General features: G+C 34.5%; 1 protein-coding gene across 1 annotated transcript in view; it reads right to left on the reverse strand.

Annotated features, from left to right (window-relative positions):
• Nucleotides 1-963: 963 nt before the first annotated feature.
• LOC110993048 (transcription factor IIIB 90 kDa subunit) overlaps nucleotides 964-12,467 on the reverse strand; it is a 28,375-nt gene continuing 16,871 nt past the window's right edge. Inside the window, exons 4-11 of the mRNA XM_045629345.1 lie at nucleotides 8,657-8,806; nucleotides 7,781-8,007; nucleotides 7,518-7,641; nucleotides 6,825-6,968; nucleotides 6,226-6,456; nucleotides 5,024-5,255; nucleotides 3,761-3,915; nucleotides 964-2,938 (exon numbers count right to left, since the gene is read on the reverse strand). Coding sequence (XP_045485301.1) covers nucleotides 2,823-2,938; nucleotides 3,761-3,915; nucleotides 5,024-5,255; nucleotides 6,226-6,456; nucleotides 6,825-6,968; nucleotides 7,518-7,641; nucleotides 7,781-8,007; nucleotides 8,657-8,806 — 1,379 coding nt within the window. The 3' untranslated portion in view covers nucleotides 964-2,822. The remainder of the gene's footprint in view (nucleotides 2,939-3,760; nucleotides 3,916-5,023; nucleotides 5,256-6,225; nucleotides 6,457-6,824; nucleotides 6,969-7,517; nucleotides 7,642-7,780; nucleotides 8,008-8,656; nucleotides 8,807-12,467) is intronic.

Genomic DNA, 12,467 nt, shown 5'->3' on the forward strand with positions numbered 1-12,467 from the left:
TTCGCCGCACTGTGGACTATCGACTCGAGTCACTGGCTTCATGTTTCGACAAGTTCGTTTATGAGTTTAGACTGTATATACTATTTACCTATACCTCATTACCTATACATTAGTATTTTTACTCTTGTTCAAGAATGTCATACTTCTGTTGTGCTATAATACTAAGAACATTTGGTCTTGATGTCCTCATCAGATCATTTACATGTGATGGACACATGTAAATAAAACAAATGGAATTATATTTTTTAGGGCTGGGTGCCTTCGTATTTATTTAATTTGGGAAATAGTCAGGATTACATGACGTATTATATAGCCAATACATGAGTTTCAAACCTGTCAATTAACAATCCTTATTCAGGAGCTCCAGACTTGACTATGCAGAGTTCTACAAATACGATAGGGCTATCCCTATCCTTTCTAAGTGCATAATTCTAATAAAAACTATTGCTGGATGCGGATACAAAGGGATAATATCTTCTTTAATAAAATCCCAGAGGCTCTTTTATCTCTGCCTTTTATTAAATTTAAGATATGTATCAAAGAAAAGCTGTGTAAAAAGCCTATTTCTGATTAATTTGCTATATTTGTTTTAAATATTGTAGTATTGTTTGATGATTTGATTTTTTAAAAGAGTACCGAGAGTGTTTAGGCCGGCTTTTTCTCTCGGCTCTACACCCTCTGTTTCCTTTGCCGATGAGTAGGGATGCTAACAGGTTCGAATTTAATGACGTTGAATAAGTGATAGCTTGATGATCTTATGTTCCAAAATAAACGTATTATTTTTTAAAGATAATAAACAATTTATAGGTACTGAATAAAGTTGTATGCATGTTTTCCATAACTTTAACCACTTTTTGTACCACTTGCTACAGCCAATCTATTTGCAATGTATAAATCCTGAGTTTATATATATTTAAATACTGATGATTATATTTGAATTGATAAATAAATTTAAGTGTAAAACATATTTCAAAACGTTTATTTATGTATAAAAGCATCTTAAACATAGAGAAGAGACTGATGATTTTCAGCTGTTCAATAAATACGGAGGGACAGTTTCAGCGGGAAATACAAAGTTGTATAATTCACACTTTCAATATCATTTACAACATACAATGAGCAAAACACATGTGTGTGACGTCCATATTGTTATCACGAGAATGGAATGTGACAGACGCATTGCTTTAGTTGATGCAAATTTATTGCTCTATCGCCCGAACCCAATAATTAATCCACAATCTCACATTAAAAGCAATCCAAGATCAGTCAGTCTACGAAGATCTTTTTTTGGCGATGGAAAGAATGCAATCAGAATTTGGGTTAAGTTTATTGGGTTTGGGCGTATATCTATACATCTTGATACAGAGTATATAACATTTTAATTTAAATGATTATTCCACGCAGAGTAACATTATTTCTTACAATACATAGGGAAAGATAATTTAAGATTTACTTTATTTATTTCACTATATTGATTTTCATAGATTAAAAGCATCACATTCTAACAAATACCGAATGGTTTCCTTAAAAAAACAACTTAAAAATTATAAGTAATTGAACTAAAATAAATATAATAAAATTAGGTACATTCAAATAAACCTGTTTAAAACAAAACCACAAACTTATCTCACTGTATTTTTTATTTTCCATTAGACAGTTATATATTTGTACCCGCTTAATATGATTGAAGCCGTATATATGACAGTCGCTGAAGATAAATAATAATATACAGTCAGTCAAAACCATTTACAACGACGTAGTTCAGAACAAAATACACGTTATATTGACCTAAGTCAAAGGTCCCGGATAAATTCCTGTGTTGTTATTAGCTATACTTAATAACAACATCAGCTGTTATCGGTTTTTACGACCAAATGTGAGTCGTCCCTACGTTGTCGTTATAACAGATTTTGACTTTATATTGTTTTGATTATATATAGCGACTGTTACATGTATTACATTTTTACATTATAATGACACACCTTAATTAGGAGTTCAATAAAATGCCTAGCCTTTTAACTAAAAAAGCTAATTTTTAACTAAAAACGCTACCCTAAGATATTCCGCAGCAGCGTTTGTTATAACATTCAATAAATGCTGGCATTAGCCATAGTATGCTTAGGCCATTCGTACGATAGTCATTATAAAAATCTTTATCGAAGTTTATACTTACTCCAGTCTAACAAATTGCAACAATTTAAATTTGATTCTACCTCCATTTGGTTCAATAAACAATAATAATCAATAAACGTCTAATGGCAAACAGTTTAACCAATTTCTTAATGGACTAAACTAGTGTTTAAGATACAGGCTAAGCCTAGTTTAAACGCTAGTGCTCATAGAAGTGTTAACCACAGTTAATACTGTTCATAGAATCTAATGTTTGTTTTGAGTCAAATAAAGTAATTTTTTTTGTCACTACACTCTTCCATTGTACTTGTTGTTTTTCATGAAACTTTGAAAAACACCATCAAAATTGTGGTTGGCCGACGCCATATTGACAGTGTGAATAGTTTCGTTTCGAATTTGACAGTGACAGAAGTGGAACTAAATTTAAATTAACAGTCAACATCCTAGACAAGTAATGAAACGTCATCGACAAACGGTAAACGGCTAGGCTGTTAATTAAACGGCTAATTAAGATAGTTGCCTGCGACTATTATATAGGAACTCAACTATATTAGAGTATCAGTAACCCAAACCCAACCGTTTAGATTACTTTAAGAACATTAGTAGCCATTAACAATTTTTGTTGCCGGAGTTATGACCATTGCTCAAACTACTTAAACGATAACTATATACGTACAATAGAAGATCATACATTAATATTCTTCATAATCATAATAATCATCTTCTTGCTGGTTCTGCAACATGCTGGCTAAAGATAGTTCTGTATCATTTTCTGTTGTATCTAATTCTTCTTCGTAATCATCAGCTTCTGTAATATTATCATAATGTTCATTTACTTTAGTAATATTACATATATAGGGTATTTATATACAATTACAAAATATAAAATGTATTTCATATGTTATAACTAAGGCTATCTTAGGATATATATTATATACACATAGATAGATATATTATTTAACTAAGGTACATAAATACGTTACATTTATAGATAAAAAATAACATAATACATAAAAATATAAAAGATACAATGGGCGGCCTTATCGCTAACAAGCGAACTTTTCTAGGCAACCCTAAGAAGAAAGAAATATGATGAGTAAAGTGCAAGAATCACATAACCAATAACACATAAAAATTATAAAATAAACTAAAAGAACTAATATTAAATAATAAGGAATACAAGAATTACTAAAGTTACGATTGAGCAGGATATGATATGAATATACATAATATACAAACAGGAATAGCATACACTAAAAAAATACATTTAAATGACTTATAAATTGTCTTTGGAAACTTCAATAATACTTCTACCTAAGAATCGCTTATAAGAAGACTGAAGTGTGAATGAACGTTTTTACTTGATGCTAAAGATGCTAACATTTTTGGTAAATTAATTCTTTTGAATACTTTTCTTTAACACCTGTCTTAAAGGTCGGCCCCACTTCAATGGGAGTCCTTTTTATGGCCGTCCCGTAAGCCCACCTGGCCCACTATATCATTTAAAAATAGGGCGATTTATAAAATTAATTCACAAATTTTCGAGTTCACCGATTACAGACAAGATTACAAAAACTTGTCTCACAGTGCGAACAACTTTATTATAGAATCTCTATATGAAAGAACAGACCTATATCCTTCTGTATGGGCGTGCTGGGAACTGGTGTTTGCGGAGCTGGAGTGGGTGGGTTCGATTCGGTATCTGATGGTGGGGCTGCTTTCTTCTTTTTCTTCTTAGATGGGGGTGGACCTGGTGTCTTACTCTCCACCAGCTCGTCCTTTGGACTATGGAAACAGTTTTTAAATCATTAGGGTCTTTTTAAACTAACTGTATTATGGGCCATAGACTAACTCAAGACTACTATTCAATGATTATTTTAATTTAACTAACGAAAGTGACAAACAAAAGAATTAGTCCTATGGAACGTGGACTAGATGTAGCACGCTTGTTACCATGGTAACGGTAAAATGTATTTTAATTGAAAGAATGATTAACTTGGTACAGACATAGTATACGTTATTTTTATGATGTCTATTCAAAGTTTTCGTTTATCAAGACTAAAATAGTCTAGGTATAATATCAGTTTGAATTTGGAATATGAATATTATGAGTAAACTTTCAATGACCAAAGAGTTTGATCATGAAATAATATATGAATATATTATTTTCATTTTGCAGTCAAAAATTCCGTGTATATTGATTGAATATCGATATTTAATTAACTGTCTAGAGATTCAATTAACTCTCTGATTTACTGCGACATATACAAGGCCTAAGATAGCCTTTTAATCTAGGTTCAAGTGATTTGAATTTGGAGTGTGAACGGTAATAAATAAATCAATTTAATTGAAAACGTAACCTTCAAATACGCAAAAAAGGCCCGAAACTAAATAATGATACTGACCTCCAGCAGTTTTAATCAAATAAACGTACAGTGCAAGGCAAGGCAAGGCAAGACTTGCACGTATTTTCATTTTGTACACGTAGCACGTATGTTCAGTTCTCTGAACTCTAGAAAAATAAGGCAAGCAAACTATCAATAATATACATACATACATACAAACACACGTTGTTATTGTAAAAGAGATGGTCAATCACGTATGAGTTAAAACTCTAAATGTAAACATTAAAAATAATATTAATACTAAAACCTACTCAAAACAGGGACACAAAGTGACATTAGCCTCATTACCCCGATGTCACAGGTTCGATTCACAGCTGTGCCCCGGTGGACTTTTCTTTCTTTGTGCGCATTTAACATATACTCGTAGTACGGAGAATTAAATCGTAAGAAAGATTCGAGAAGAAATCGTAAGAAGAGTCGAGATGTGAAGAAAAAACAAATGGTCACGAAATATACGAAAATCCGCGAATTAGGGGTTGTAGCCTTACCTTTCCACAACGGGTTCACTGGAAGTCACAGGTATAGAGACACCAGGCTGATCCAAACTTTTGAGTATATCATAATTAATCTTCAAACTCATCTTCTTCTCTGCCAACATCTTCCCAATCGCCTCTCCAGCGGTAGCGGCATTACAATTCACTTTCTTCCTGTACGAGCCACGCACCTTCTTCTTTCTATCTTTCCCTTCTTCTTTTTCTTTTGCGCGGAGTTCTTCTTTTACTGTAAAATTTTCATGTTCAAAATATAAGCCGGACCAGTAAAAGCTATACAAATATTCCAATGATTTCAAACTATACTGCTCAGGGCTGCCAATGATCAGGTACATAATATGCAATAACAACCTCCAATAAGACCAATAATAAAAAAAAACATTTTTAAAAAGTAATAGAAGAGTCTCATCTGATATTAAGTAAAACCGCCCCGCCCATGGACAATCATAACGCCAGAAGTCCTGTCCTGTTGCTGATCCTTTAAGAATTGGCAGGACTTTTGGCAGGACATAGTGGTGATGCGTGGCACTAAACTGCCATAAAAAACGCTCAGTTGTGGAACGGACGGACGTCGAGGTGATACGAATAGTGTACGTACCTACGTACGTAGGCTCGTACATTTGGATCACTTATAATCAGGAGGATTTCCTAAAACGTCGGAGTTACATACAGAGCATAGCCAGACGTAGGCACTCTCTTCGACTGTTAATTGTATAGCAATTATCATTCTATAAATACGCTCATATTCTATTGTTATACGCGAGTGGTCAATATAAAGATAAAAATCTTCTATTATTTCAAGCACCCGATGACCCAGAAACAACCAACGTACAGATAGTATTTTGTATTCTGCGTTTGATTGAAGTGATAATGAAACTCAGTGGCAGGTAGGTAGGTCCGAGTACCAAGATTGTAGGAGCCTTCAAACAAAGTCTTCACCAACACGTAAATGTCCTTGGCATGTAAAAACTTTATTAAGTACATTACAAGCGTACACTTAGCTCATTGTTGGTTACAGAACCAAGTATAAATAATGTTGGATCATATTATTACCTTTGCCAGAAATGCCTACCTATATCGAAAACTGAAGTCATATTGATGAAAGTATTCTCTTCCCCGGCTAAGAATGCATCATTATAACATCTGGATATAAAATATTATGGAAATAAATATAATGAAATAATTTATATTATACTTACTCTTTTGGTCCCGAAGATAACCGGCATTTATAGACTTCCACATCTTCGTCTTATACCTCGCTTCATCAGGTGTCATGATGAGGGAATCAATATACGCCTCATCTTCATCTCCAAGAACCAGTTCATCTGCATTCGTCAGATTATTTGGTAATTGTGTTTTCGGTTCTGGCTTCAAAAATGTGTCTGTTTTCTCATTACTGTGGGATATACCAATCACTGCCTTTTCTGGACCTTTAAATCAATTTTAATTTTTAATATACACGAATCGACCACAATAATATTATTTTTAAAAGAACAGCGTTGAAACGTGCAGGAGGCTTAGTTGGTCTTAAGTGATACCGCCGCCCATGGGCACTCTCTATGCCTGAGGGCTTGCGAGTACATTGTAGGCCATGTAGGTTACGTGTTTCTTAACCACGTTAAAAATTGTTAAAATTTTAATCATAATAACAGCTGCCCCCTGGCGACGCCTTTATTAGTTAGGACGTTTAAAAAATAACTTGACAGCGTCAACTTGAAAGTGAAACTTGTCAAAGGTTAGTACAATGGCGCCAGATAAGAAATTTACCATAGATTCTAACATTGGAATATGGACTAACCTAATTCTTTCTCTTCTTCCACTTCTGCGCAGTTTTCTTCTGTGTCTTTTGTGACGGTCTTCGCCAACTCTCCAATAAGACTGATAGTCCTTTCTTCTGCGAACCGAGTCGCTTCATCTTCTTCGTTGATAGATTCTTCTGGACCTTTAAAATAACATTTAATTCACATAAAAAATGTGTTTATACATATAGGTATTTTTGTCTTACCAAAAATGCATTTATTTAAAACATTTATCAATTATATATGTATCCAAATAAATTTGAAACGTCACATAAAATAGTAATCCAAAAGCAAAAAAATACTGTCCGTAGTTTTTTATTCCTCTAATGTTGTCAAACAAAGAACAAATCCACTGAATATGGCCTCAGCCCAAATGGGCTTGTTGAAGTTCTAGAGTGCATCAGGTATGTTTTCCAAGACCCGAAATGACAGTTTCAATGCCATCATTCGGAAAATATTGGTAAGTACATCGTGTTAGGCATAGGACCACATTAAGGATACCAATGTGTTGATAACAAAGAACACACATATCCTTAAAAGTTGTCAACTTTGGTTAATAACTAAATAACTTACAAATATATCAACTAAGACAGAATTGTTACTATATCTAACGACAAATACATAAGTTCTAGCCAATCATCTTGTAAGAAACAGCAGAAAATAAATATTTTACTTCTATACAAAGTACTTACCCCCACTTCTGACTGAGCTTGGCGTTGCTAACTTTTTCTTCTTCGCGTTATCTTTCTCTAATTGTTCTTCAATCTCCTTCTGGAGCTCTGAAAGTTCTCTCTCCCCGTCTTCTTCTTCCATTAACTGAAACATTGAGTTACATTTTCACGCTGAGAATAGAAAGTTATAAATTAGGTAATGTCCTATCAAAATGACATCAAAGAATTTCTAAAAATTGTAGAGCATACAACCATATTTGTCGTTCTCTCTTCTTTCCACTGACCTTTTGCAGTCGTTCTTTATCCCGTTTCCTAGCTTCTTTGAAAATTGGTGGGTCCTGCTCCTCTTCGAGGTCAACTGTCATGAATTCGTCAAGTGTCAACGCACTGGATGGAGTATCACCAAACTCAAGAAGCCGCTTGCGCAGTGTACTCTCATGGACTCTCACTATTCGCACAACATCAGAGGGCGTTCGCGAAAAATTGTGAAGTCTTGCTGCTATGAGGAGTGCTGAAATAATTTTTAAATAAGAAAGTATAGTACACCCGAAATCTCAGGCCAGAATAAGAATTTAAAGTTACATATTTAAGTAAGTACTTAACCAAAATCCCACAAAATCTAGTTTTTAATATGTATGTCTTATTAATTATTATTATTTTATTTACCATATAGCTTTACACACAAATCTTACAATACTTCTTTACTTACACTATTCATTTTTACTATTATTATTTTCTACTAGGTATTATTATTATTACAGTTTTTTTTGCGTCTGAGGCGCAAGCTAACTCTTGTCTCTAGCAGAATGACCAGCGCTTTGCAATAGTCTGCTCCAGAGCATAATGCTGAGACAGGGTCAGTTCCAATCACAACTCACTACACACATAAAACGAACCTCATTCCTTTCTTTTCTTTATTTTTTTTAGATTAATATTATTTTGTGTGTTTGGCTTTGTGTTTAGTAATAAATTTTATTTCTGTCAAATACTGTAAGTATAAGCTAAAGGAATGAATAATCTCAAAAACTAGTAGTTCGAATAAAAAAAACATCAGGCGACCAAATTAACGCTGTTGAAACCCCAGAGTAAAGCTAGTTAACAACAATTGATGTTATAATATATGTATTTCATTGTTTCGTTTATATTCAAGGGATTTTTACCAGCTCCGCAGACACCTGAAGGCCGACGTCCGGAATGTATTGAATCCCTCTTCATCCTCTGCACAAGCCGAAGTGCTGTCATACTCACCTCGTGCTGTTTGTCTTCGAACTGCAGTTGAGATGCGAATCGGAGGATGTAAATGCATGGATCTGAAAAATTGTGACCAGATGTTAGATACCCATACTGAAAATCGATAACCGTTGAAGTTATTCCGGCCATACATACAACTTCCCATCGGAAGAGCTTTATCATCTCAGCACTTTCCGTCAGTAAACAGTAGTAACATATAATTTTGCTCTTCTCCAAACTCTTAAAACCAATTCGACTTAGTCCTTCAAGAAAAGAGCGTACCAATTCTTAAAAGGCCGTCAACGCACTCGCAACTCGCAAGCCGTCAGGCATTAAGAGTGTCCATGGGCGACGGTATCACTTAACATCAGGTGAGCCTCCTACCCGTTTGCCCCAAGTTATATAAAAAAGTAAGATTTATAATATTAATATTCTAGTTACTAGAAGATGCTAATAATGTCAATTGGGTAAGATCTTAGTGTGAGGTTCCAAACGTTAACCAGAACTTGGCGCCGTCAATAATGTACCGAATTTCATCTTTGGGAGTTCAATTCTCAAAAGGCCGGCAATGCATTCGCGAGCCATTTGGCATTCCATGAGCGGCGGTATCACTTAACATGAGATGAGCAGGTTTTTTCTATAAAAAATAATAATAGTAAAAATATTAAATATTGAAACTGTAGTTAATCGTAATTATAATTCTTTAACAAGCCTTCAATATTCTAAACAGAATAATATATTGCAGTTATTAATTGTTATTTAAGTTTAGGCCAGTTTAGGCCAGTTTTTCATTTGTTTTAAAACTATGCGTTTTAAAACAAATGAAAAATATTCAATGAGACCTCGAGTTCATTGGTGCATTGTTGAAACCATTTGCATACAATGCATTCTCGATATTAAATCACTTATTTCTCAAACAGTCACTGTGTGTCAATGATAAAAATTAGTTTGGCAACACAATTGTAATTAAAAGAATCGTTACACTCACAACAGCGCGTTTTTAAGGCAGTTTTTGCCGCGCACCACCAATTTGTGGAACCAGCTGCCCACTGAATTATTTCCAAACCAATTCGAGTTATAATCTCAAAATTCCCTGACATATATATATTAAGGCCATAAATAAATTAGCTAAACTTCATGAGCAGTATTTAAGTGACCCACGTTCATGACGTCATAGGTCGTCTGATCACCTACTTGCCTAGAGACAAGGATCACAAAACGGATACGGAAATTCGAACCCAAAAGCATGTTATATATAACATTAAAAAATATAAAAAATTGTTTTCTTAATCGAACCTACAAAACAGCGATTTTTTTTAAAGAACAGGGGACAAACGGGCAGGAGGCTCACCCGATGTTAAGTGATACCGCCGCCCATGAACAATCTCAATGCCAAAGGGCTGGCGAGTGCGTTGCCGGCCTTTTAAGAATTGGTACGCTCGTTTCTTAAAGGAATTGGTTTATTATTATTGTCCCGGAACAATTATTGATGCCAGACATGCTGCTCTATCTCCTTGAGCGAGGGCACGTGTTCGGCGTTAATGTCGCAACAATGATTACCTACACTGCACAGCAACATTAAAACCTGCCTTAAACTGTGGACAGTACAGTATTTGTTACCAAGGAAACATAATTGAATTCTACCTAAGTATAGAACCAATTACGGCAAAAAAACATTGAGCGTTGGGGGAGGACGGCGGTATAATTTTTTTTTTTTCAAATTGTAACGTTAGCATATAAGTGTTCTCCTGTAAGTAACTTATGTCTATTTTGAGGATAAATGTCTGTAAACCTATGCACACAAGTACTAGAATAACCTGCCAATTACAATATACCGGTCCATTTGTCCCCCAATACGACCTTCGATTATGAAATAAATTTGCCAACTAGTTCTCACAATCTAGTTCTCAACAATGCAAATTACACATACATTTTTAACACAAAAAGGCCGGAACAACACTTCCCCTTTCACCCACATCCAATGTCAATAGCTGTTATGAAATACACATGTAACGTAAGTAATAAATAATAAAGATAAGGAATTATCGATTTTATATGTTATTGGTAACGTTTTCATAATGTGTTTTAAATAATTAACACATTTCATTTAACATACATGATATCGATAAATATCAGTCCACCAATGGTACAACAATCTATTAGGTCTGGGCTTCAGATTTCTGTATCAGTAAGCGCAATCTCTTTAACCCCATACAAATTAATTAAAACATCATGATTTGTGAAATGAATGAAACAGATCACAAACGCCCCTAAGTTTAAAAAAAAAACATTTTTGTCCCCAAGGGTCCAAACCTGGACCAGGGACCAGGGAGTTCAAGCCAGCACTTTAGGGAAGCCGATTGGACCGATGTTACAGTTCTCAGTAGGCTTCTATGAATAGAAAGAACTTGATGAACAACAGGTGCGTGAAGTAAAACAGTAGTGCTCTTTGAGGGAAGGTGCGTCATCTGGCGTTGGTGAATATCAAGAGAATTGCTCTTGACCCACCGTTCATGTAACTTGTGGACTGACCCCAGGTGGCGAAGGGGGCAGGGGTCCTCGCACTCGCCCGCGGGTCTTCCGGTTAGACTTCCGACATCCAACTGGCGTGAACCAAAACTGGTGGGCTCACAGTCCAATTTTTGAATCGGTTAAACCTAACCCATTAAAAATCTAATGTAATAATCACTGAGAACTGAGACAATACCATTAACATGATGCATGTTTTTTTTTATTAAGGTCTCCAAATCTATTAATTTTAATATTACAAATCGTAAAGAAAGATATAATAACATTTGGCTGTTTAAAGATGAATCCGTGATTCGGCAAATTTACCAAGGGTTTTTGTCTACTTACAGTAGGTACGTGCGTTGACATTTAAAATCATGCCAATTATTCCGATATTTTTACTACATTTTCCATTGTACATTTGTAATGTAAATAGTTTTCGTGGATAGGCAAGACTGGATTTGAACGGCCTAGACCTTCTACCTGATTTTAAAGACAGTCACTTAACATTAATTTATTAATTTAATCATTTTGACGTTCGCCATATATAGTCGTAATAAACTTATAGACCAGGGTAGAAGCCTTTAAAAATAATAAAATGTGAAAAAAATAATAATAGTAGGATGAAACCCATTAGAAAAGGAGGGGAATATTATAAAAATGAAAGGAAAAATAATTTACGGGCGATCTGAGGTCGGAAAGGGGATGGGGGTGAGGGGACTTTTTTCCATAGGACTTTTAGTTTTGTAGAAAATCGAGATAAACCCTTAATTTTTTTGTTTACTGAAATAATAGTACAGATCCAGATTTCGAAACAATCCCTATACCAAAACTGCTTAAGAAAAACTCTACTACCTGACCTGTGTTACCAAAATCTGCATATTAAATTTTGTAAGGTGTATGCATACCGCAAACACATACATCCTTGACACAGAAAGTTCAACAACTCGTTTATACTTTCGTCATATTTAGACTCATATCTCTAATTGGTGTGTTCAGTCGTCCTTTACGATATTGAAATATTATTTGCACAAAGTTTTCACACGTCATGATCACAACACTATAGAGATATTTAATTTGTACATAGCTAACAAAAATGTATGCAAAAACAAACAATTACACTAAAAATATTGCCAAAGATGGAATACATAATATTCACCTACAGGCTAATTAAAAGACTGTATGTGTGATAGTGTAAAAGTGAGGGTATGACGTGAAAGTGTGTATGTGGGG

The sequence above is a fragment of the Pieris rapae genome, chromosome 1 (genome assembly GCF_905147795.1).
Source record: "Pieris rapae chromosome 1, ilPieRapa1.1, whole genome shotgun sequence".
Taxonomy (NCBI): domain Eukaryota; kingdom Metazoa; phylum Arthropoda; class Insecta; order Lepidoptera; family Pieridae; genus Pieris; species Pieris rapae.